The sequence below is a fragment of the Furipterus horrens genome, unplaced genomic scaffold (genome assembly GCF_987537825.1).
Source record: "Furipterus horrens unplaced genomic scaffold, mFurHor1.1.pri manual_scaffold_4, whole genome shotgun sequence".
Taxonomy (NCBI): Eukaryota; Metazoa; Chordata; class Mammalia; order Chiroptera; family Furipteridae; genus Furipterus; species Furipterus horrens.
In genome coordinates, this window is record NW_028327174.1 from 169176450 (window position 1) to 169200099 (window position 23650).

The 23650-nt window shown below is 37.6% G+C and overlaps 1 protein-coding gene across 4 annotated transcripts in view; it reads left to right on the forward strand.

Moving 5' to 3' along the window:
• The window catches only part of NTRK2 (neurotrophic receptor tyrosine kinase 2), a 334989-nt gene that overhangs the window by 79126 nt on the left and 232213 nt on the right, over window positions 1-23650 (forward strand). For all 4 annotated transcript variants that reach the window (XM_090274234.1, XM_090274230.1, XM_090274233.1 and 1 more), the window contains one exon: window positions 2469-2568. In XM_090274234.1, coding sequence (XP_090130360.1) covers window positions 2469-2568 — 100 coding nt within the window. The remainder of the gene's footprint in view (window positions 1-2468; window positions 2569-23650) is intronic.

Consider the following 23650-nt stretch of genomic DNA (forward strand, 5'->3'; position numbering starts at 1 on the left):
AGACAAATTCAAGGGCAATGATCTTGGTTAGAACAAGTTGATCTATAACTTAGCTTTTTATGAATCATTACCATTTTATTTGTATATAGACTATGAAGAGACTTTAGTGTGTACTCAGACATTATCAAAAGCTTTCTGTGTGGGAGCTGCTCCCCACTGAAATACCAGAAAAGAGAGTTATCACACCTTTGCTCCACCTTGGCCAAGTGCTTGGCATGTGCTTTTTTTCTATGCTTTGTGACTTATTTAATGCTGTTTCCATCTGACATAAGAGAAGGTGTTGTGTTTTTATTATCCTAGCTACACTCTCAGCCACATGCTTTGGAGAGACAGTATAATGGATAAATTATAGGGTTCATACTGGGAACGTTTTGGTTCAAGTCCCAAGTTTCAAAGGTGTGATCTTGGTCTACTTATTAAATTTTTTCTTAACCTGTTTTATCATCATTATGATATTTATGATTGGCAACATTAATTTATTATCTACTGTAGATAGATACTGTTCCACGCCCATTATTGGCATTAACTCATTGTGGATTTACAACCTGCAAGGCAAAATTATTATATTTCCTTTTTTACACATGAAGATCATGAAATGCTGAGAGGTTAAGTAATTTTGAAGTTGTGCAGCTAGTAAATGGTAAATCTAAATTTCAAACTCAGGAAAAAAAGAATATATATATATATATATATATATATATATATATATATATTTTTTTTTTTAAATCCTCACACAGTATATGTCCACTTATTCCAGAGAGAGAAGAAGAGCGAGAGAGAGGGAGAAAGAAAGGGGGAGAGAGAGAGAGAGAGAGAGAGAGAGAGAGAGAGAGAGAGAGAGAGAGAGACATTGACATGAGAGAAACATCGATCAGTTGCCTCCTGTATGTGCCCCAACCAGGGACCAAACCTGCAACCTAGGCATGTGCCCTGACCCGGAATTAAACCTATGATGTTTTAGTTTATGGGACGACATTCCAACGAACTGAACCACACCGGCCAGGGCAAGAACCCATATTCTTAATCTCTATACTTCCCTTACTGTGAAAAGGGTGTGTCAATCAGGATAAGCTGTGCTGCAGTAATAAAAATCCCCAAATCTTAGTGGCTTAAAACAACAAAGGTTTATTTCTTGCTTCATTACATGTCTTAGCAGGGGGTTCTGCTAGCCTCATTCTTATGTAAGACTAGGCTAAAAAAGCAGCTACCTTTTGGAAAGGTAACATTGATTATGGTAGAGATGAAGAGAGCACTAGAGCAGAACTTCTCAACCTTGGCACTAATGACATTTGTTATTGTCAGTGACTAAACCTTTGTTGTTGTGAGGGGGTTGGCCCAGACACTTTAGGATGTTTAGCAGCATCCCTGCCCTCAACCCACTAGATGTGAGTAGTACCTTTCCCCTAGTTGTGACAACCCCAACTTGCCAAACGTCTGCTGGGTGCAACATTTTTTCTGTTTGGGAACCACTGCCTTAGTCTAAGATCTTACAGTAGCAATGAAATCATCTGTCTTTGCAGCAAATATTTGCCAACTCCCAGTTTAGAGAATCAAACTTTTCTTGGAAGCAGGGCCTTGAGGTGAGCAGTAAGAATGGAAGGAGATACACAGTCCTGCATCCACTTTTGTTTCTAAAATATTACTGTGTATTTCATTAGCATTATGCACTTGTGCCTCTGTGATCTCCAGCTCAAGGTTGTGACAAGATTCACAGAAATCTGCATTTAATCTCTCTATTTGTATAATCTACATCTTGCAATTGCATTTTAAATTAAAAAAAACAACAACTTTATATTGACCTCTGTCATATATTTAGAAAAAACACATCACAAATGTACAACCCAATGATCTTTCACAAGTGAAGTTACATGCAAGTGCCCTCTCGCTTCCTGCCAGACCTACTGACTACTTCAGGGGACCCTGACTTCTAAGAGCAACAATATGCAACTTAAAAAATATTTTTATTATGAACATTTTCCAAACATGCACAACAGTAGCAAGAATGGTAAAATGAATCCCCTTACATCTTTTACCAACTTCAAAAATTATCAATAGTTTTTATTCCTGTTTTTCTCTTCTCCAGATAGGTAGGTAGGTAGGTAGGTAGATAGAGAGCTAGGTAGATAGATGGAAAGAGACAGAAATAGAGATACATTTAATATCTATGCATATATTTCAATATAGATATATTACATGTATCTGTACATATATCTATATCTCTATATAATGTTGAGATACCCATTTATAGCCTTTAACTTACGTTTTTTCATTTGTAAAATAGGAATAATAATAAGACCTATATACTCCATCATAGGGTTGTTGAGGATTAAATAAATTGATATGCATACAGTTCTTAGAGGAGCAAGTAGTAGTAAGCATTCCATAAATATTAACTGTCATCATCTTCATCATCTGGATATAGGGAACTAATTAGCAATGCTGTAACTGCCCTCCCTTCCTTTCTCTAGGTCTATGCTGTAGTGGTGATTGCATCTGTAGTGGGATTTTGTCTGCTGGTAATGCTGTTTCTTCTGAAGTTGGCAAGGCACTCCAAGTTTGGCATGAAAGGTAAGAAGGGTTATGTTTATTTTCCTTCTTATGTGGGATCATTTTTGGCTTATGACTAATGCTAATTGCCACTAAGGAAGGAAGCAGCTTGATTTACAATCATTAGGTTTTAAGGCTGAAAAAAGAGCAACTAATATATGATACTACAAACCAAGACAGAGAAAAATAATGTTTATTACTCAGCACTACCCACTTTCTAATGAGGACAGTTGTCCTAGAAGAACCAAAACTGATTTCTTGAGTATCGAGTGACTAATAATGATATAGGCAAATGGTACCCAAATTTCCCTTTTGTTTCAGAAAGGCAGGTGAGGCTCCGTGGCAGTAGGCTAGGTATGGACACGTGTATTTTGTGCAGAAAGGTTCCTTCTGCTGTTCATTTTGACTCCTAGATCTTCTGTGGTGTGCGTTTGATGTTGCTACTGCTTTTTCAGATTCTCATCTTTTGAAATTTGAATGGCATTGGGAAGCAAAATAACAGCATTGGTGATACATTGAAGCTTTGCAAACGAGTGACTTTTTCTTTTAAAGTGGAAAAATTTTGAGTGCTCAATGAAAAATTAGGGACTGTGTTGCCCAAGAATAGATCATAGATCACAGGTCTCTTTTAGAAGAATGAAAATTAATTTTAGGGAGGAAACTTGTTTAAATGTTCTTGTTTTAGGCAAGAGTTTAGTGGCTTAAGAGCATATTCTTGAAAGTTTAAACTTACATATTGACTAATATGTTATTGTTGATTTTTGTGTGGTCTCTTATAAAATAGCCACTACCTTGGGAAAACTGTGAAGAAGGTATTGTGGTATCTTAGTTGCACTGGAGAGAAAGTCTGGTGGGTTTTCTTGGTCTGTATAGCTTATTACAACTACTATTAATGTGACGTATTTACTTGGAAGAGAATGTTCAAGCAGCCGGAAGTTGCCCAGCATACACTGGGCTCTGGGGTGTATCGGATCTGTTTCCAGTGTTTTCTCCTCTCCCTTTGTTGGTACTTGTTACCAAGATCCCCAAACCCAAGGTAAATGAGGAGAATAGTCATAAACTGAGACGTAAACCCCCCAAACTTCCACCTGACGCCCCTTTGGCCTGCTGACCCTTGACCTTTCCTTTGGAGGAGGAAAGATCTCTCATTCTCCAATTATAATGAAGTCTTGGGAGAGGGACTGTACTGCGGTGATTTTAATTAATCCTGCAGTGGTGGTTCACAAACTGGACTTTGCATCAGAAACTCCTGGAGAGCTTGTGAAACAGATTTCTGGGCCACCCCAAGAGTTTCTGATTTAATAGGTCTGCAGTGGGCCTAACAAGAGGCATTTCTAGCATTTGCAAGAGATGCTGATGCTGCTGTTGCCCGAGTGGTCTTCGAGAATCACCGTTCCATGGGATAAATACGGGCTACCAGATCTCTTTCTGAATGTGACAAAACATGGGAGAGGCACTGCACACCAAACTTACCCATTGCTTCGCAGACCTTCTTGGGTCCGCCTGTCCAGCTAGCATCCAGGTCCAGGTCAGGCTTCTGTTCTCTGCCTGCCAGCCACCTACTATGGCATTTTGCTGTCCTCGTCCTGATCAGGGGCTTCCTTTTCTTGGAGGCACATAGAGTGGCTGTGTCCTGGCACAGATTTTTACTAGAGAGGGCCAGATTCTAGCTCTCTCCCTTTCCCACCTTGAGAGATCAGTTTGAGACCGTTTCATCTCATGGGCTATTCCGGGAGGGGATAGGTCCAGGTCCTGGGAGCTCAGCGAAAGCTTTGAGAACCTCTCCCCACCCCAACGTTGTATTAAGAAAATACCCGATGGAATGACCTGTGAAAGTCTGCATATTCTCTGTAGCTCAGTCATGGAGGAGAATTAGATTCAGAGAGGATTGTATTCATACAGAGACTCTGGCACTAAGACTGCAATGATATGTTATTTGGATAATTTGGGGTGATCACTGCTAAGCCACCTATATTTTCCACATGTAACCTGAGGGTATTCTTAATGAATTGTAAGAGAAATTTTACTTAACCTTGTCAGAGAGCCAGTAAAAGACTTCCTTCAGGTGATATGCTTCACCCTCTTATTTCTAAACATAAATTAAATCGTTTTTAAAAATTCATCTCAGAGACTCACATTCTTGTTTGGAATAGCTACTTTTTCTATTTTTAGCTGCATGTCTAGCTGTGCCATGGTTTGAACAAAATGGTCCTGCACTGAGGTTATTGTTTTACTAGTCAGATGCTGAGTTGATAATTTGGGGGGCTCTAGTAGATGAGGCTCATGCAATGAGGGCAAATGAAACTGCATCAAGAGTGGTGTTTAAAAATTCATGTAAGTTAATGTATTATGAATGCTATTGGGGCTGTGATTACTCCTGAAAAAACGTATGTTTGAAAAAGGGAAGGAAATATAAAAACACTATCATACTTCCTGAAATAACTAGAAAATATGTCAGTTGTGATTTCTGAGTAACAAGGTATGAAATGTGCATAGCCTTGGCCAGAACCAATGGCTCAGGTGTCAACGTGTTATTCGAAATGTAATTCTCGCCCTCATAAACACCTTTGGGAGTTTCTGTCCCCATTCATATTCCCTGTTTTGGAGGCTGAAGAGGGCTGCCAGCCTACCCATAGGTATTGACAGCTTTTTACCCATCCCCTGTGTTGCACACTTTAGTCTTAAGCATTGACTGCTTCAACTGGTGATTATACACTACAGTTTAATACTCTTGAAGGGCCTTGGGTAACACAAACTGGAAACCTCTTAAAATCCTGCTGCAGCTAAATACAAGGCCACTCCAGCTTCACAGACTGACCTGAGAACCCGAACATTCCTGATGGTGTCGCTGCCATGGGAAGGTGATCTCTAAATTCCAAACCAGGGACTTAAACCTAGACTTTAGAATACAACCAGTGAGCTGTGGTGCATTCTTTGAGAACGAGTCTATGTGACTTAGCTTCATAGGGTTTTTATCTGAGCTGTTGATTCACGTTAACCAAAGGCTGATTGTGTGTACCATCTAGAACAGGTAGGCCAGACTGTGAGCTTCATGGTGACAACATTTATATTGGTCTTGTTCATTATTACTTATCCAGTGCCAAGTCCAAAATTGGCACCCAATAAATATTAATTGACTAAATGAATGATCACAGAGAATTTTTAACTTCATTCATTGTAGTTTGGTAATTAGAAAACAGTTAATATTTGGAGTACAGCTCATCTGTGAATGGCTAGAGGGATTGTGGAGCTTTTCTAAGCCCTCCCTGCGTTTTGTTTTCAATTATTCTGGATCATTAATGATCATACATAGGAATTCATTTTGTCTAGGTTTTTTCATATCTTTTCACATGTCATTTTAAATAATTATTGTTTAAGTTTGAAGGGTTCACTTTGGCTTTCCATTTTGCACACAAACATCTTCAATTTCTGCCTCTGTGAATGTATAGCCTTGGAATATGTGTCTTTGTCCAGTTCTGAATTCAGTACAAGTGGCAGATAGTGGTTCCCATCTGCATGTTAACCTAGAACTTACGTTTCTTTATTGCTTGACATATTTTAAACTTCTTGTTTTTATGATCAAGAGACTATTGGTCCTGTTTTGATATTGATGTCAAGAAGTAGAATTACCCCAGTGCATTTTTTTATGCTCACTTCTGTGCCTTTACACCACCCTATTGCTTTTTGGTGAAATATCTATTTATCATAATTGCAGAAACCCCAAATAAAGCCCCAAATAATGTCCTCTTGTTAGTGTCTGGCATTTGTATTGGGATCAATCATATGTGTGCTTACTATGGATGCTTAAAATGTGGAACACATGTATCTAAATCTATGTTTGTTTTGATATCCCTACATGTATAAGCATACTTTTATCCCTTTTCTTTTAAGGGTCCCTCTGATTTATTTTTATTTTAATTTCCACTGAAATAGGCCAGAAAGGCTTTTCCAGAGCAGCTTTATTGCCCAAGGAACAGGCAACCAGGCCTTTGAGTGCTATCATTTGTGTTTAGTTCTTGCAATGCTTCCTGGCTCCCTTTCCTCATTGAAGATGTTGAAGTGCCCATGAAGGGGAAGTGGAAGCATCTGGGGGCCCATAGGCTGCCATGGCTTCCAAGAGTGCTCCACGTGGGGAGCCTGCCTGATGATGTTGATGGTGTACAGTGCTGGAAAAAATATAAGGGAGCCAGAAGGGTGGAGGGCGCTTGGCATTCATAACGGGAAGAATAGTTTTGGCCTTCATCTTTGCGTTCCTTGCATTTCATGTTGAAAGTGAGCATATGATATTTGTTCTCTAAGTATTGATGCATCCTTTGTCCTTCTAGAGCAAATATCTAAGGGGTCCTAAAAAATCCCACAGGAGGCACTGGAGTAGGAAGGCTTTCTCTCATTCCATGTTGATAGCCTCTGTATTTCCTCTGCATTCATTCCTGCTTTCGAGCTATAGATATTTCTAACTAGTAACTGACCGAAGAACTACACTGCCTAAGAATGCAGAGCCATGTTTTCTTAAGTTCAGATTCAAGACCCAGAGTTTAACTTTCTCTTCTTATAAATGATCTTCTAAATGTTTTTCAACAGCAACCAAAAATCTGACTATTTAAAAATAGTCATAAACATACTGGGGCCAAAGCTAAAGAGGTTGAAGGTTAAAACCTTTTCTATGAGCTGAAAACAATTCTGGAAAGTTTAAGAGGTTGAGTTTAACAGATATTTGGATCGACTTTTAAAGAGGGAAAAAATGTGACCAAAAGCCAGAAACAGTTGTAGAAACATCTGTAAGGACAAACTGTTTCCCATATGCCCCTCACCAATCCCCACCCCACTATTTTTTAAAGGCAAATAACATAAAAAATGGTAAGAGTAACACAAGAATCAATTCTTGATTTTTCACAATTGAAGCACTTTGGAAACAGATAGAGCTAAAAGTGCATGTTTCTCTTCACCCTCTCCTCCCACTATCATTTCTGCTTCTAAGGATAAATGTCTCAAACCATCTAGAATGCATATGTTGTATAAGTTAGAAAATATATACTTCTTTTATTGTGTAGCTAATCAAATAAATATGTTCACTTTTGGGTCCATAAAGAAATTATACTACTAATTTTGTCTGCGTCTTTTTTTCTTTTTATTTTTTTTTCATTGTTGACACTATCAAAGATGTTTCCCTAATTCCCGGCCCCTATCTTTAAGGGTCCAGTATTTTTTGCAGATCTTACCATGTCAGTACTGAGATCTGTACTGAGTTTTATTGAATAGTATTTCTGGTGTCAGGCTACTTGCGTCTGAAACCTGGCTATGTCCATTACAAAGTGTGTGACTTTGAGCAAGTTTCTCATCCTCTCTGGTTTCAGCAGCTCTATCTGTAATGGGGTAATAATTGTATCGACCTCCTAAGGTTGTCATAAGACAAACTGAGTTTATGTGTGTGAAGCACTTGGGAAAATTTCTGACATTTAGTAATTACTATATAAATATCGACTATTGCTATTGTTGATGAATTGTGATTTATTTTCTTCTTGAAATGGACATTTACATTTTAATCAAGATCACAGAAAATTATTTCAACTAACATCTTATAGTTAAGATAGATACTTGAAAATGGATTTGAGAAAATTGTGTCTATATTTTAAATGTTGATTTTGATAGATTACCTTGTAAAAATGCTTCATTAATTTATACTCCCTCCAACAGTATCCTTTTGTTTATACATTCATCTATATCAGATATTATAAATCTTTTATATTTTTTCTAATTCAGTTAAAATTATGTTTTGATTAAGAATAAAGTTAAACATCTTTATTATTTGAAGAATAAGAATAATTTTTTCCTTGTCAATTTACAGACTTACCTTACAAATATATATATATATATATATATATATATATATATATATATATATATATATAATTGGTTATATATGTTGCTGACATTTTCTTCTATTCTTGGCTTTTTAATAGTGTCTTTGGAAAAAATATTTACTTTAGTATAGAAGCAAATTTGTTCCTCTTTTCCATTTTAGTTTCTGTGTCTTGCTATCAGGAAGGTCTTTACTATCTTTTTTTCCCTTTTAACCAGTTTTGCTCTGTGTGTGTTTTTAAACTTAGACCTTTAATCTTTTTTAAAAAATTTAAAACTTGTTGTGAAGTACTCTTTCTTTTTCATAGCTATATGGAGTAAAAATATTTGAATGACTCAGTGTGACATTTTCAGGGAGACCAACAGTACTATTTTATGTTTCTGGAGTTAAAAAGCCACTAATAAAAAGGAAAAGAAATCTTGAAGAACTTAGTGATTAACTCCTTTTATAAAGTAAGTAATGAGCATTGTTGGTTCTCTCTTCCAAGGTGTGAATGTAAACCTCACAAAGTAGTATCACAGAACGTAGGTTTTCAGAGGAAACATTTTTAATGGCCATTCCCTCCAGCTTCAGATTGAGCTTAAAGTATATCTTAGTGTTTCTTAGTAGAGAACAAACTTTTTAAATAAAAATCAAATCCTCAGAAATTTCAGAAAAGATATCATTTGAAAGAGTTATTTGACAAATTGGAAATTTATCAAGGGAAAAGAATTAACCCAAGAATTTCTTTCTTGTCATTTAGTGATGTTATCGAAGTATGAAGATCTACTTTTCAGTCTTTTACTTCTTTTAGGGCAACATTTGACTCATGTCTGTATGAGGGCAAAGCATGCTTATTCTTTGCAGCATCTTGAAAAGGGGTAAAGAATTTTCAGGAACTGGCCAGATCACTCAAGACAGGAAAAGGAAGAAGCAGCTTTTCTTCCCTTAGCTTTGCAAGTGTACTGACCTTGAACTTTTAAAATTACTAGTCACCTGGGGGCATCCCACACGCCCAGTGTGATTCAGGGGAAACTTCAGGTAATGCAGAAAATACTTGCAGTATTGTTTAGGAACTTTCTTCATTATTAGTTTTGCTAAAAGATAAAGGACTCCTTAAGAAATTAGATTTCATACTTAAAAGTAAGGAAAAATTGTTACCTCTTCTTTGGTCCTCCATAAATCCTATAGTGAACTTGTGTTGATCTTCTGACACTACCATGGCATACTTTAAAAAGGATTTCCCAAACTGGAAAACCTGCTGGTTTTATTTTTTTTCCTTCTTTATTTCTTTTTCTTTTTTTAACCTTTCATGTTTTCCCCTGCCATTCTGTCCTTCCACATCTCTGTGCTTCCTAATCTTACTTTCTTTCCTCTCTCTTTTGGTTTTCTTCCTCCTCATTTCTAGAATCTGCTGTTGGTGGACAAGCTTTTTAGAATTGATGAAGAACTCAGATAACTTGGCTTAAATTCTAACATATGCTCTGATTTTGTCTTACTTTATTTTGGGCAAGAATACTGAATGATTGTGGGAATAAACTTAGCTTTAAGTCAGCAGAATTGTCATGTGGTACTTCAGAAGATAACCTATTTGAATAATTCACATCCTTCATGTTTGTGAGATATTATCTCTTAAGTCTTCAAACCTAGGAGCATATAGATATGTAACACTGGGGACTTATGAATCAGATAAACTTAGGTTCAAATCCCATATCTCCCACCAGTGAATTATAATTTTGGGCAAATTTTTAAACTCTCTAAATCTTAGATTCCTTTTTGGTTAAATGAGGCAATAATATCCATCTCTTGGATGATTAAAAGAATTAAATCAGTGTTTAGTGTCTGCCTCATTGAACTAATTCTATGAGAGGTAGTTATTTTTCGGACTTTTGTTCTAGTAATAGATTTTTAAGGAAAAGAGTATGAAAGTACTGTTTGAATTTCTACTATCTGAATTACAGAAAAATGTCCCAAATGTAGACAGTGTATAGTAGCATCTTAAGGTTTATTGTTCAGTTTATAGAAAAATTTTAATTATAATGTTTCTTTACTTTATGGCCATGCATTATGAATATAAAGTTGCTGACAAATATGCTCATTTTAAGCTCTTCAGCCCTTGAAGACACTATGCAATAATTATTGCAAATTTTTAATTTTATTGTCCTTTAAACATTTTATCAGTTTAAGTGGTTTTGCACTTTATGAGAAATCTGTTTGATTGAGTGATTGATTTGGCATGTAGGTTTTATTAGTTTCTTTTGGGAGGAGCATTTACTGTAGGGAAGGGGCAGAAAGAGCAGGTGGGGTGGGATTGAAAGAGAGCCTCCCCCCTGTAACCATTAGCTTAAATCTAGAAAAGAGTTTATGAAGCCTTCTGTTCTAATGTGCCTTCCTTTGGCATGGAGAATATTACAACTATCTAAAAGGATTTTCTTTTAAAAATAGACTTTAATTTTGTATGTATTTATAGATTATCAGAGATGAAAACAGAGTTTCCCAATGCATGGCCAGGGAAATAATGGTGGAAGATGTTTGTTTAAAACACTTTGGCTTCTTCTGTGATCATCTGGGAACTTTATTGGTCTCGGAACAGAGATAATTAAAGAGGTAGAGATGGATGGATGGATAGATAGAGAGAGAGAGAGAAACTGTGTTCTAACTCTTTAAGTCTTTAGTAAGAGATTAATATCCTGACATGAAGGAAGTAGAGTTATATCAGCCCCCACTAGTGACAATAGAAGGAAGGAAGGGGATTGGACTTCAGAGGTGGAAGCAGTGTGGGAGGGGAAGATGTTGGAATGAGGTGGAATTTCTATTTACAGTCATGCTTGTCAACTTTAGTAGTCCTGGTAAAACTTGAGGATAGTCAACCACCCAGCTGAGCCTTTTCCACCTTACTTCCTGGATTATCTGTAAAAAAAAATTGTGTCAAGACTAGAAATAACAGTATAGGACCAAAAGGCATTAGAGGGTCCCCTCCAGCTTTAATATCAACCCTCCTCATACAAAACTATTCAAAACAATCACACACTCACTAAAAGAGTGTCATGTTCGTCTGGTGATATCCTTTATTATTTTTGTGTGTAATGATATAATCTTTTTATTCTTCACTGTGGAACTACAATTTCATTAATATTAACATATGAAATATTGTACCTTTATGGTCAAATTAAATAGCTCTGGATATATTTTCAAACTTATAATCATCTCAAAAAAGTGTTACCTCTAAGTTATAAACAGAAGCTATTTCTTGTTTAGTTGGCATCCTCAATGACTCTGTTTACTATTAATTTGCATGAATATGAATCCTGGCAGGAGCACCTTTGACATTCCAGCTTGAGCCAAGAAGGCAGCCTGCCTCTCCATCTCTTCCTGGAATTGTGTGGCTTTCAGGGAGCAGATAAACAGCTGGGCTCTTTCCCAACTCTTTTGAGTCAGACGTCACAGCATGGTTTTGCTATTTTGTTTGAAATAAATCCTTGGAACATTAAATATATCAATATTGAAATGCCACACACATTTCATAGCCCAGAATAAGTCATTTCTGTGTTTTTTACATGTAGTTTTCCCTCTATGAGTGTAGAAAACTGCAAGGTGATTTTTAGATTTATATTTATTTGCATATCTTATAATGATTTATTCCTCACATTCTATCTTTGTTCTCCCATGATACCGTGACAGGGGGTAGAGAAATAGCTAAAATGTCTAGGATGGGACATTTCTCAAACACAGTAAGATATGTGACTTTATTTTTCTATAGTTCAATTAAGTATCTATTTTTAGTTCTTATTGCTCTAGGTAGCAGAACGTAATCTCCTACCAATCTGGATAATCTCAGACAATTATGGGCAATCACAGCAAATTTTATGTTTGTTTCTTCAAATCAGGATCATTCACTCACTCCATTTCCTCAGGTTGCATTTTGGTTTTCTGGGTGGTGGTGGAGTGTATACCTCAGGGATGATCAAGTGCCACAGCACGGGGTGCATGTGTGTGTGTGTGTGTGTGTGTGTGTGTGTAACTGTGGCCATGGTGGCCATTTCCCCCGTTTGTGGCTCTTGTGTTGTCCATTTTCCCACTTGTCCTCTGTCACCACCAGTTTGGTCGAGTCACAGGTGTGCCATCTTATATTTCTAACCAGGTTTCACCATCTTTTTATATGTACTTCTCTGAAAGGACATCCTTGTAACTTTGGGGGCATACACTATGGTCTTCTTACTTTATCACTCTCAGGCTTGGGATTGCTCTGTCTTCTTAGACACCTTTCAGGTCTCCGCAGAAAGGGTCAGAGTTCTTCTCTAGAATCTCCAGCACTGACTAAAGGTTCTATGGTTGTGCAGACCCTGTATTTGACTAGGGGCAGGTTATAAGACTCCTCTTGCCTGCATCTAATTTATTTGTCTTCCCAATGACTCTTTTCCTATTTCCCATGGAGGCAGAAAGAATAAGAAAACTGATTTTGCCTGACTTTATCTTCTTCCAAGTAATTTTTTTGTCATGCATATGGATCTTGACTTTTCTCCAACTATTTTTTTTAGATTTATAGTTTTTTTTGCATTGTTTTTATTGTATCTTTTTGAAATTTTCAACCTGAAGAAAAGTTTGAAGATCATTACAATGAATATCTGTATACTTAATACCTAGATTCAACTTCTGGTTAACATTTTGCTGTTTAAAAGTATGTTGTCCACACCATGTCATTTCACTCCTAAATTCTCCAGCATGTTTTTTCTAAAACTAAGGACCCAATATCTCCTAAATGCACAAGTCCAGTACCACTATCACTGTGCCCCCCCAAAGTTAAAACCACTCTGTAATAACAGATATTATCGGGTACATCTTCAAATTTCCCAATTATTCAAAAATAAATAATTCTATATTTTTAGCTACTTATCTTTCAAACCAAGATCAAATCAAAGTCATGCATCACATTTGGTCATTGTGTTTCTTTGGTTCCTTTTAGTCAAAAACATGGCCTCTATTTTTTTTACCTCCTGGCATTGAATTTTGAAGGGACAAGCCAGATGTCCTTTAGAATGTCCTTCATTCTGCCTCTGTCTGTTTACTTGTGAGTCTCTTTGTTTTGTCTTTCTTCTTCTGCATTTCCTGTGAACCAGAACTTATTTCTAAAGGCTTGATTAAAATCAGGTGAAACATTTTGGGAAGGAAAAGCATCACAGGCATGCTGTGGACTTCACATTCTATCACATTCAGAAACACATAATATCAGGTTGTTATTCTATTATGGTAATTTGGACACTTGTTAAAGATGGTGACTGCCAGATCTTTTCTTTGTAAGTGTAAGTTTTTCTAATTTGCAGGGTGATAGCTTGGCATCTACAAAATATGCTTATCCCCCTAAAACTTGAACTTCATGGGCTTAGTATCCAGTTCTGATCATTTTCTGAAACAAATATTTAATTTCTAAGGGTTGCAGTATGGTGTTTTTCTAATCCAATCATTCCTTCTGCATACTGGCTTCTCTTAAAACAAAACAAAACAAAAACAAGAGCATCCTGGCCTCCACCAAGAATTTCAACTTTTTAACTTTAGTTCTCTCTGGATAATCCTTTCTTGAGGTAATGGATGTTTGGTGTCCAGCTGTCTATATTGGAAATGGTTATTGGGTTCCAGAAAAGGTTTATAATCAGTGTTACTACATCAGAAATATTACTTTATTTTATAAATTTTTTATTTATTTTGTCTCAGAATCATTGAGAAGAGATATTGTGAAAATTCTTCTATTTTTCCTTATTACAATACTTAATCATTCGGTAGGTGTAATGAACTGTCCTCCACTTTTGTGATTATTGGTAGAATCAAAGACAGTGAGAACTGGCAGCAAGCTTGGGAATCATCCCGAGCCTTTAGTACTGAGACAGGAGAATTGAGCCCACAGAGCTTAAGTGACTTGCCTAAGGTTACATAGCTGGTTTGTGGCAGATCCAGGGCTGGAAGCCAGGCCCCGTGACTCCAGATATAATCTTTTATGCTCTGAGACTAAGAAACATTATAAGAATAAGTAAAAATCATTTCCACACCAAATTCACTGCTTTAGCACTAGAAAGTACTGCCATTGAATGTTGCTAATATGTATTATTGTCACTGTTATATATTGTCATTGATGAACCCGTGTGTTCCTCAAATCTAGGACATCTTTAATTCTGATGGTTCTATATTTATTTTAATATTTATTAGAAAAAAATACCTAGAACATGATGACTTTGGTTTTATAATATTATTAATTAAGATAAGGCTTAAGTTAAAAAATGAAATAAAGGAAAGTACTAAGTAAATATTTAAAATTTAAAAAACTTTGAAAAGATTATTTGAATAGGACTATCCTAAGGCACTGGAACTAAAACTTCAGGTGGGGGAGAGACCAAAAATAAAGACGAGAAAGAAATATAGACATAATCTATATGTAATGCCAAATGCCAATCAAGATAAGAGGAGAATAGTGAGAGTTTTGTTATTTTTAAATAGTTAAGAAAGGCCTGTCTGATAAGATGGCATTTGAACCAATAATGAAGGTATTGAGGAAGTGATCTTGCTTGTACCTGAGGAAAGAGCCAATGCAAGGGCATGACGGCAGGGGCAAGTGCTGCATGTTGCAGGAACTTCAGAGGCCAGGGAGGCTGGAGCAGGGTGGAGGTGGGGCAGGGAGAACCAAAGGAAAGAACATAGAAGTGATAGAAATGCATCTCCTGTAAGAACTTACAGGCCTTTTTATAAGGCTTTTCTCTGTGTGAGAGATACTTAGAAAAGGCATAAACTGTGAAAGTGTATACACAGAACTTAAATGTGGGCAACACTGATTTATTAATGTACTGAATTGATTTCTGATAACAAAAGATGGCTGGAGAAAGGATGTCTTTGGAGGAGTCAGGGAGAGAAGTTCATGATTCAGGGGTATGGAGAAAATTTCACTGCAGGTTCATGATCAGCTTCACTTCAACAGTATAATTCCTGCCCTCCCAGTACTCAGCCTACACACACACACACACACAGACATGTGCTTACACCAGCCCAAAGTGATGGCTGTAAAGTGTTTTTGGTTGTCTGCATTTCCCCAGTATGATACACTCATAGAATGCTGTGGTTGTTAGTGATCACATGATTACAACACTTGAGATCAGAAGGGGTAGGACCCAGGCTTTATGTCTCTAGTTTTTCTTATAATTCTTCTCATCTTCACTCTGATTTCTTTTATGTGGCCCAGTTCATTCCCAGTTCATTAGACTATAGTTAAGTTCATGGCTGATATAATTTGAATCAAATTCTCTGTTTTTGAGATCTCAGTTACTTTTGAGAGAAAAAGTGCCACTATTTGAAAACTCAAATGATACATTTTCAGAATGAGCCAAGACATTGCGGGAATTCTTCTTCCTCATATGGATGATTTAAACATTAAGCAGAACCCATATTCTCTGCATGGTGTTCCCTTTGGCTTGAAAGACAAGGCTAGAACTTAAGAAAAGGCCGGAAGTTTTCGAAGTTGTGCATTTCCAGAAAGGATGCAAGCACTTGGTTTTCCTGCTTATTATCCTCCTGACAAATTACTAATAGCACTTTGCCATCTTGTGGTCTGGATTAGTCGTGTTTCTTGAATCACCACGGTGTGGGAGTGGGGACGATTTTATTATCCTATGAGCAGACATTCACATCTCCTTAAATGCATTTTTCTGTCTTCATGATTCACTACCCCCTTCTTATTCTCTCTTTGTTTGGGTACTTATTTGATTGACTGCCACCTTTGGGGAGCTTCTGTCCTCTTCCTCCTTCCTTCTGCCCAGCCAGATGTCCCTCTCCTAGGGCCCTGGCTGAGGTGGAGCAGAGCCCTCTGCATCCTTCCCAAAAGACCTGGGAATTGGCTTCTTTCCAAGTCTTCACTGTTATCATGTAGATCTTCCTCTTTATGAAGTACACAGTAATATGTATTTATTCTAGTCTATTTTCTTGCCCATCGTCTACTATGCTTATGGGTTAGCAAATGCAGAGGAACTAACTCAGATACTACTGGCAACAATACATATTTGAAAAGGTAGATCTTCCATGCACAGACCTGCATAAGGTATATCTAAAAATGGAAAACGATGCCCATAGATAAGGATAATCTCAATTCTTGTCCTGGATTCTTAGACAGTATTAATCTTGGTTTGACATCCCAGCTTTCCCTCTATTCAGCATTTTAGGCTATATATCAGATTCTCATCAATTCCAAAAGTTTTCAATTATGAAACAATGCATGGGAAAGCATAGAATTATAATCAGACTCTGAATTCTCAAAAATACCAAGAGTAGGAGATGTCAAGTTCAAGAGCTTCATTTTAGCACCGATTTTAGCAGAATTTTAATCTTGAAATAGTAGTTCATTGCAGATATTTTGTAACTGTAATAGTGGTTGAGAATTTGGTTTGAGGAAGATAGTCAATGCGATCCTTTCCCCCAATCTCTTCCTAAACCCACGGGTATTTTTCATTCATCTCCTAAACTTCTACAGTGTTCTGAGAGTCCAGCAGTATACTTTCTCTTAGTGGCAGCCATCAATACTTGTTTATTTAAAACTGGAACTTATATTTAGGTGCAAAAACTCAAGGTGCCTATTAATCATCAGTGAAATGTCTGTTGGGCTGCTCGGAAATTCTTCACAAATTTTGTTTTCATATATCTGATCATACAGCATTTGTAGGACATACTTTTCTGTTCTAGTTCTAGTCTTCCAGGTACACTAACATAATTGTCAAAATTATAATGTCCAAATTATAAACATTGTTGGAAGTTATTTAAAAAGAGGCATATAGAACTAATCGTGACCCTGACAAATTAATTCTTTTGATAATATATTAGTTAATCCTCAGGTGACCTTGTGACCCAATCTGCCTACCCATTGGCTATCTCCATTGAGTCCCTTTTATCAGAAATCTTAAGGTTAGTCTTCCCCTTCTGCTTATTAGGGCATAGAAATATAAGAAATCATATTTTTAAATTATAAGAATTTACTTGATTAAATCAGAGTCTTGAATATCTGTACAATAGATCTGTGTCAACTAGATGCATAGATTGCACAACGCAACTTAAATAAGTCCCAGAATCTCTGAGAAGTGTGGATGGTTAAATGAAGATGCATATATGAAAGAGTCAGGAGTTGTTGATTCCAGTTTTTCTCTTGGTATTTGAGGGGTTGGCCACCACTCTCTCCCAATCGCTTCCAGCTGAGCAGTGTCTGTGCCCTCTATTAGCAACTGGCACAACTTTCTGTAGCAGCAAACCACAACTGTAATTGGCTGAAGTGCTCATTTTTTGATGCCTGAGGGCAAGCCTTCAAAATTAAATTTTGTACTCCTAGGAAATACTTACTTCAAACTTAGTTTTGTAAATTACAAAAGAAAAATGAATTTACAGTTAAATGTATGTCATTTGGGATTGGACCAATTCCAATGATCAGAAGACAGAGTTGCCACAGATAGGTTTCCATGAAGTTCCCTTGATTAATGTTTTGTCTGTGCTCCACCCGGCTTCCCTCAAACTCCTTTTACTGGTCCTGTGCATTTATCCTGGCTTATGTGTACATTTGCTCCTAAGGGCTGGCACCTGGAGCTTTCTTCATAGGACTAGCCTTGAACCAGTGGAGCTCTTCCCCCACAGCAACACACACACACACACATGCATGCATGCACACACACACACATAGCTGAGGTGTCTGGGAGTTAAGTACAGTCCTCCACCGCTTTCTCTCAGCCCCTCCTTGGCTGCTGACTGACTCGTTAGAAGCATGAGAGCTCATTCCTTTGCCTTCAAACTCAACCAACTCTGTGGGATAATTGACCAGTTCTCTGAAGGATCTGTGGTGTAATTTACACTCCAGAGCTGCCTGGAGAGTCAGACCGAGGGTGCAGCTTTACCTGAAATTGCAGCTTCACTTGGCTCCTTCTATTTCCCCTTCCTGCTTTCCTCTCTCCTGGGAACCCTTCCTTAATAAGCCATTTGCCATGAATACTGCTTTCTGGGTCCATTTCTGAGCAACTGACCTAAGACAGTTTTTTTCTGTAGGAACTCTAAGAAATTAAGTATGTTACTTAATGCTTTTTATCAGTATGTTTAAAACTATTTTTATCTTTTGTTTGCTAATTTGGCTACATATGAGCAACTGGGTGATCTTAAAATTTAATTTAAAAATTAAGTGAGCTATAGATTATAGTTACCACTTACTGAGGGAGGTGGCACTGTGTACCATATCCTTGACACATTTTCTCCAATTTTCACAAAAACCCTGCATTGTAAGAAAGAGTTCATTGAAGTGCAGAGACATTTATTAATGTGTCCAAGTCATAGAGCTAGTAATTGGCAGAACCACAGTTTATTTCTAGATTGTTCTGGTTTTAATGCTTTACTTTTTTCAACTGCAGCTCTGCTGCCTCTTTCCTTATTGGTGTATTAAAATATCTATTTCTGGATGCTGTCAAAGATGCATTCCAACATCAAAGTTCATAACCTACTAAAATTGGAGGAGACTGTCTCTTTATTAAGAAATAACAAAATACATTACCCAACACCAGACTTAATTTCCCAGAATGGAAGTGATTGAAAATAATTTCTAATAAACATTTGAGTCAAGTCATATCATTTTGTTGTGTAGAGAGAGCTTTTTTTCCATTTCATGACATAATCTGGGTAGTTCATAGAAAAGCAAAATTGTGGAGAAGGTGAAAACAAGTTAGGGTGTTGGGAATGTGCTTCAGGAGGATGGAAGTTTCTCGGCTCTCCCTGTGGGGTGGTCATACTTAGTCCTGTGGCTGTACTGTACCAGGATGCTGTTTAGAAAATGACTTTCTCAGACCCCTAAATGCACCACAATATCCTGAAAGCCCTAACTCATCCCACAGGAGTTATCAGTCTGTTCCATGGAGAGATCCTTGAAGAAAAAAAAAAGGAGGGGAGAGGGTAATGGCAATGATGGCCTGGCCATCTAAATGAGCTTCCATCTAGGATCTGTTTGGGGTTCTGTTTGAATTATTCATTGCCCACACAAGCATTCCACATGTGAAAATTTTAGCGAGGATACACAAAAGCCATACCAGAGGCCTTTAAAATGTTTGTAATGTGATGTCAGTACTTGTTACAGACAGTAAGTGTCCTCTCTTTCTGGAGTACTGTTCATTTGTCCCTTTCCCTGGTTGTTTCTTACCTGTTTGTCAAAGGCAAAGCCCAGGAATCACCTCTTTAGAAATTTTTCTCTGCTACCCTCAGGATGGACGAAGTCCCTTTTTATAGACATACATTGCTCTGAATATTCAGAAGAATGCTTGGCCCATCATATTGAAAGAATATGTTTACCTATTACTTCTCCCATTAAATCAAAATCTCCTCAAAGTCCACAATTCTGTTCTATTATCTCTATGTCTCCAGTAGTTGGTAATGTACAAGGCAGAATCAATCCTCAGTAAATATCTTTTTTAACTGGACTGAACTATAAGGACAGTTGAAGGTTCCATGTCTTTTTGGTATTCATGCTTAAAAAAAAATTTTATTGATTGATTTTAGAGAAAGAGAGGAAGGGAGAGAGCAAGAGAGAAACATCAATTTGTTGTTCCAATGATTTATGCATCCATTGGTTGATTTTTCTATGTGCCCTAACTGGGGAATTAAACCTGCAACCTTGGTGTATTGGGACAACCCTCTAACCAACTGAGCTACCCAACCAGGGCCTCATGGTTTGTTCTTATAAATTGTTTCAAAGCCATTCAAGTGACTTGGGCAGAAGAAATACTGAAGAACTAGGAGGCAGGGGGAAATTTTAGTGAGACCTTTGGAGCAAGAGAATCTTGAAGAGAGAGGAATGTGGATTATTCCCAGTAGGCTAAGAGGAGTTTGGTAGTCAGATGCCATCTGAGGGCCACCTGAAGACATAGTTTAAGAGGTGAGAATTATGATGGAGGACAAATGAGAAGAGAACACCTTTCTGAACTGATACAAAATTAAAATGGAATTTACATTTGAGGCAAAATAGGTTAGTGGGATGAGCATAGACTCAGGTTTGACTGAAAGGTTAATAAGATAATGCTCAGCAGGTATGTATTATGTGTTCCATAAAGTTTATCTTAGAACCTTCTCAGTGGTCTCTTGTCTTTGGTTGTAAGGCCACTTATTAGCTGGGAGAGACAGTGATGGGGGAATAGAAAGTGTAACCGTAGTCATGCATCTACTTATTTGTTCTTCTGACAAACATATTACTGGGTGTGTACAATGTGCAAGTCACAGAAAATAAATATATGTACATCACTGAGTGCCTTCAAGAAGTTTGTAGCCTAGAGGATGGCTGACATTTAAGTGAATAATATGGCAGTAGATAATTTAAATAGCCATGCCCAAGAGGAGACTGATTCATTCTGTCCAGAAAAATCAGGGAGTTCTTCATAGGGGAATTAACCTTCAGATGGAGTCTGAAAGGATGAATAAGAGTCCACCACATGGATGAGAGGCAGAAGGAGGCACTATCAAGGCAGGAAGGTTCTTGTTGGGGTTGTTTGGGTGCTGCTGGAGTGGAGATACAAGAGGACAGTGCTGGGAGATGATGGTAAGACGGACAAGGGCCAGAATGCAGAGGGTCTCCTGCCATTCTATGGAGTTTGGAATTGGTCCTGAGGACACAACGGAGCCATTGACTTTAGAAATTGATAATGAAGTCATTGAGAGGCAGGGTCAGAACATCTAAATGTGAAGCATGGTTATGTTTATGTTAATGTCTTGGCTCCTGCCAAGACCTTTTTACTTTCTTCCTTGATTTGCTATTAAAGTTGGATGTGATTAATAAAGCTGTTCACTTGAGTTATGATAACATTGCTAATTTTTAAAAAAATTCTGGTCTCATGGTCTTTATATTGCTTTAAGGGAGTATAAATCCTTGAGTGGTCATGCTTATTAAATAACTAATGTTGAATTCATTCATTCCTTCAACAAATATTTACTGAGAGCCTGCTCTGGGCTAGCCTGTAATATACCCTGAGGACAGAGCAAGTCCCCTACCTGTGGAGCTTCCATTGAAATGAGGGAGACAGACAATAGATTAATACATATATAAATGTGGGGGAGAATATAGTAGTGGGTGAGGGAAGTCCTGTCTTAGGGACGTGATCGCTCTACCTGACTTTTATGGGGAAGACAGGGTGGAAGTCCTTATTCAGCAAACTTGATATTTTTTTTCACTGTTGTCTTTAATCTTCTTGGAATCCAGTAGATAGTCTCTCTCTCTCTCTCTCTCTCTCTCTCTCTCTCTCTCTCTCTCTCTCTCTCTCTTTCTCTGTCTCTCTCTCTCCATCTCACTATCAGAATGGCAGCTTGAAAACTACATCTGCCTCCAGTCATTGGTCATATCTGAAATCAGTTGTGGGGAATTGAATTCTATACCCTATGTATAGTTCTTCCCTGGGGTTTCCTCAGAAGGATTATGATATCCATTTTCTAATCTAAAAATTAGAGAATTTGGTTTGAGACTAATAGCATCTATTTTTCCCCCTCAGTTCCAAAAAGAACACTTAGCCCTTTTATTATTTTCTTACTGACTTCCCACTCCATGCTAGGTTCTTCTGTGCTGTTTTACGTATATGATCTCCCTTAGTTCCTTAACACAGCTTGGTGAGATAGGCATCTTTATCTTTATTTTTGAAATGGGACTCTGACCGAGACCCAGGGAGATGAATTTGCTTAACTGAATCCATGTTTCTCGAAGAAGTAAAGTCAGATCTGATTCAAGACAGCCATGCCCCCTCTCTCTGGCCCAGCCTCATTCCTGCTTTTGTTTATTCTCTGTGACCTTTTCGATCTCAATATTTCCTTTCTTTCCCTCATTCGTTCAGCAAATGTCATCTGTTGGGGCTGGCCACAGACAAACACAGCCTGGTGGGCAGTCTTTGGAAGTGAATATTCAGACATGAGTGGACGGGATGAGACATAGGTCAAGTTCTGAAATGTGTGTGAAGTTGGAAAAGAGGCCAGGGCCTCCTCTCCAAGTGGGTCTGGATCTTGGGGTACCTGCTCTACCCATCACTTTCAGCAGAGACTGCCTCTGCCTCTCTCAGTTCCTGCACAAGGGAGTGACAGCATGGGGACCACAACTCAGGTCCTCCTCCCAGCCCCTCCACCTCTCCCCCTGGGTTTTCCCTGACAGCACATTTAATTTTTCCGAGTCAATCTTATGTTCATATGTTATTTTCTCTTTCCCTGTTATGTTTAGCCCATCAGCATTTTTCTGGCCAGAGAAATAATTATCAGGAACATTAACCATGAGGATTATCATTTGTTCTGTTTATTTAAAGTTTGCTACAGTCCACAGACTCTTTGCATAACTTAAGAAGGTCTTCTCTTGCATGTTTCCTTTGCTCCTGTTTCTTTGAATAGAATGTGTTTATAATGTAGACTAAAGGATAATTCATAACAAATATTGATATTTTCCTCATATAAGTGTATAAACACTCGGGATCAGGTTCTCAAGAATTGTTTTAGTACTCTTTACTAAGCCAATACAGGAGTTCTCTGACTTATATGGACTTCCTGGGTTGTTGTAGATACTTTTATTAAATATGTTAGGGTTTATGCAAATAGAGTATTAACATGCCTAAAATTTATATTCAGCTGCTGTTAGAGCGTTGCTATCAAAGTGTGGTCCTTGGACCAGCATCATCAGCATTGCTTGGAAACCTGTTAAAAATGCAGACTGTATCCAAATCTGCATTTTAATGAGATTCCCAGGTGATTTATATATTCCTTAAAGTTTGAGAAGCCCTGTCCTAGAGTATACAGAAGGGCATTTTGTTCATGCCCATTTTGGCTAGTTACACATGTATGTCTTTAATAGAGTGAACCAGCTCTGCAGTTTTCATTCTAGTAACATCATTGTGGGCTGTTTTATACATTATTGTCCAAGAGAGCTATAAAAAGTCTCTGCAGGACACAGTTAGTTTTTATTCAATAGATAGGTAGGTGGATAGATACAGATAGCAACTGAGATAGATAAATAACTATAGATATAGATTACTTTTTAAAAGCTTTATAGGTAGCAGGTGCCAAGTTCTATGAAGGGTCTGAGATTTTACTCTACTTACAGGCTAAGTTAGGCTGTCACATTTTTCTAGATGATGGCATGAGACATGAAAGGACATGAGACTCCTAGTTCAGAGACAAAGGACTTGCTTACTCATTCCATGGGAAGCAGCATGCAGAATTAGTTATCTCTACCCCAAGTCTCATGGCAGTGATGCAGATGGG